Source organism: Myotis brandtii, unplaced genomic scaffold (genome assembly GCF_000412655.1).
Source record: "Myotis brandtii unplaced genomic scaffold, ASM41265v1 scaffold125, whole genome shotgun sequence".
NCBI lineage: Eukaryota > Metazoa > Chordata > Mammalia > Chiroptera > Vespertilionidae > Myotis > Myotis brandtii.
In genome coordinates, this window is record NW_005354385.1 from 6,181,925 (window position 1) to 6,185,169 (window position 3,245).

General features: G+C 40.6%; 1 protein-coding gene across 4 annotated transcripts in view; it reads right to left on the minus strand.

The window, feature by feature from the left end:
• Positions 1-3,245, minus strand: part of CACNB4 (calcium channel, voltage-dependent, beta 4 subunit) — a 232,902-nt gene that overhangs the window by 45,603 nt on the left and 184,054 nt on the right. For all 4 annotated transcript variants that reach the window (XM_005859309.2, XM_014534046.1, XM_014534044.1 and 1 more), the window contains one exon: positions 28-158. In XM_005859309.2, the coding sequence (XP_005859371.1) occupies positions 28-158 (131 nt within the window). The remainder of the gene's footprint in view (positions 1-27; positions 159-3,245) is intronic.

Here is a 3,245-nt window from a genome sequence, read left to right on the forward strand (position 1 = left end):
ATGTTTATAGAAAGGAAGGAGGCTTACCCTCCGTGAAAACGTCCTCTTTTTTGTTCTTGCTGAATGCGGATGTTCTCCAATCTGAGTGGACTTGGGATGAAGCCAATCTCACAGCCCTCTTTCACCAGCCTTCCTATCCACCAGTCATTGTTATACTTCTGGAATGCAGAAATAAAACTGCTATCAATAGGAACATACTTATCTTCACATCCCACTTATTAATTTCAGGGGACCAGAAGGACGAACCACCATTCATAATATATATTGTATTATATTATATATATATAAACACAAAGGCAGAGTCTACAAACTTTTTATCTAAAGGCCCAGATAGTAACTTTTTAGGCTTTGCTGTCCATATACTCTCTGTTGCAACGACTTGAATCTGCTGTCGTAATGGGAAAGCATCCATGGACAATGCAGAAACACGTAAGCGTGGCTGTGTTTCAATAAACCTTTTCTTTCCAAAAAAAAAAAGGCAGACGGGCAACAGTTTGCAAATCCCTGGCCTGCAGTCAGGTCCTAACCTTTGGATTCCTTTGGCCCTTATCAAAAAGCCTTAGCCAATTCTTAGGGAACAGATTGTATGAGACTAAACATGCACGGGTGTAATTGAAATTCTGGAAGGTAAGATAGGCAAGTCTAAAATGAAAACATTTAATAGTCTGCTATTTGTCAAAAGCTTTTAGGTAAAAATCCATGATACTCTCTGTAATCTACTCTCATTGAGGAAGAGTTATAATCTTCTGAGGGGAAGCAGGGTTTACAACCCCAAAATATGCCACCCCAAATATTACTTTAAGCTGATTATTTTCAAGAAATGAAAGACTCAGGAAAAAACCATTGACCTTCTCCCTAACTGCTTAAAAGAACTTAGAGGACCCGCTCCAGGAAGGGCAATATCATCATAGATAACTATAGTTTATATTTTTATTTTTTAGATAACTATAGTTTAATATGAACCATAAGATGCTTTTTAGTCTCCTTGTGAATTGTCTTCCTGCCCAGTCTGTTCTTGGGGAACTCCTGTAGGTGCATACATAGTAAATTTGGTTGTCTCTCCTGGTACTCTGTCTCATGTTCACTTGGTTATTAGACTAGCCAGAAGAATTTAGAAGGGCAGAAGTACAGTTTTTCTTCCCCCACACTTCCAAACATAGGTTTGCAAATTAAGGTTCACCTTCCTACCTGAAGAAAAAGAAGCCCAAGCTTACAAAGAATAAACATATTATATATGTGTATGTGGATTTTTTTTGAAATAACCCTCCAAATGGCCTGAAGCCCAACAGGAACACCAGGATTTCTATTTAAATAAAGTTCCATGACCGTAAACTCAAACCACCCATGCAAAGACTTCAGTCAATCTAGGGTGAGACTCTGTCAGTGCGGCCCATTTGAAGGGTCAGCAAAACTGCCATTATAACGATAGATTTGCAGAACCCTAGGGTGGAAGGCACATTTAATCCAACCAACCTGCCTCAAGGAAAAGTTTCAGCTAGGGATTTCTAGAGAGCAGATATTATTCACACCCTTCGGAGATGATTCCCAGAACGTCCTTTATTGTTTTTGTTAGTGTTGGGCAAGATAACTCTCCAGCTTTGATCCAAAAGTATCTGTTTTTTCCAAAATGTAACAACTTTACATAGTACACTTTGCTTAGCTCAGAAAAAATGTGGAATTTATATGCACGTAACATTGACACATTGTGAAGGAAGAATGGGTGGTTTCATTGCATCATCACAGCACGAAGTTCTGCATAACTGTGAGTAATTCTGAACAACAGCCTCACACTCAAAAGCAAAAAGAAGTGGTTGAGGGGTTTAGCCTTTATTTTGCACACAGCTCCTACATAAGGCACACATGGCATGCAGTATGACACCGCACTGAAGAAGCGTGAGTTGAACCAATATAAAATTTTGAACAATCTAGGTTTTAGTTTTTCCCACCTTCCTATCTGATTTTGGGATAATAGGCCTGAAATAAGAGATATATTTATTTTGGGGATTAACAAAAGGCAAAAGGACCCTTTTAGAATCTTTGGTGCACAGGCCTGGTACTTAAATCTCACTGTGGTGGGGACAAAACAGACCCTGAGTCATAGTTTCCTGGGGCTTAAGTTATTTCCTGAAATTAAGTGAGTCCACTGGAACACTAATTTATTAAATGGTGTCCAAGTGACCTTAAAGGGCTTCCTGAAATAGTTACTGCAGCTTCCCAATATGTTTTAACTGAGTTATAGGAAACAGACAAAGCCCAGAGAGAATCTGAGGCAACATAAATGAATGTTCTTTGAGCCACTTGAGAGAAAGTCACTGTATACATTCAAGAGTTCAATTGGCGCATCATTTGGTGTATGTGATAAGGAGAGCTGCAGCTTTCCTCCGCATTTACTAACTAAGCTTTTTCATTACTGAAAAGTACTTAAAACAGTGCATGATAGATGGCCTATGAGGCAATGGATGGGAGGAGAGGCTACAACTTCATTCTAGAAATGTGTTCATTAGAGTTGCTCTTCCAAGAGCATGTGCCAGCTTCCTGGCAAGGTCACCCCAGTGTTCCAATCATTCTCATTTTGATCTCCCTAAAAGGATTAGTGCTTTCTCTTTCTAAGATGTTTCCTTATCTGATATTTCAAGGTTTGAAACAAGTGGCTCTAATCCACATGGGATTACCAGCTCAATACCATGCATCGAACTGCCAGATTAAAGAGGTCATTGATCAAGGAGCATATAGATCAAAAAGCAACCGACAGGACAAATTGGGAATATTGACAGGTTGGGGGAAAGCAATAAAATGCAGCAAGGTGGGCATGTCGGTGTGCACGAGTGTGCGTGAGGATGGAATAGGTGAGAACTCTTACCTTTGAAAGTTCTGCTTTTCCTTGGAAACGGGGTGTTAGCAACTGATGAATATGGTTGGCTATTTTTGATGGGAATGGTGAGACAAAATCTACTTAACCATTCATATACCAGGGCACATGTTTCAGGTCATGGGCCTTTGTCTTCCAGGCAAATGTCGACCATCAAGAAAGCACACTCCATCAAGCTGATGCTTCATCCGCCTCCCATTACCAAGGCAGTCTTTGCCTGCACTCATCTTTTTCCTGCACGTTCAGTGAAGAAGTGTTCCCCTTCCTGTCAAAGGTCTATCCCTGCACTTGGGCTCTGGACCCCACCCTTCTTGCCTACTCAAACACTTTACTCCTTTGCCCCTCTCCTCTCCTCTCCTCTCCTCTCCTCTCCTCT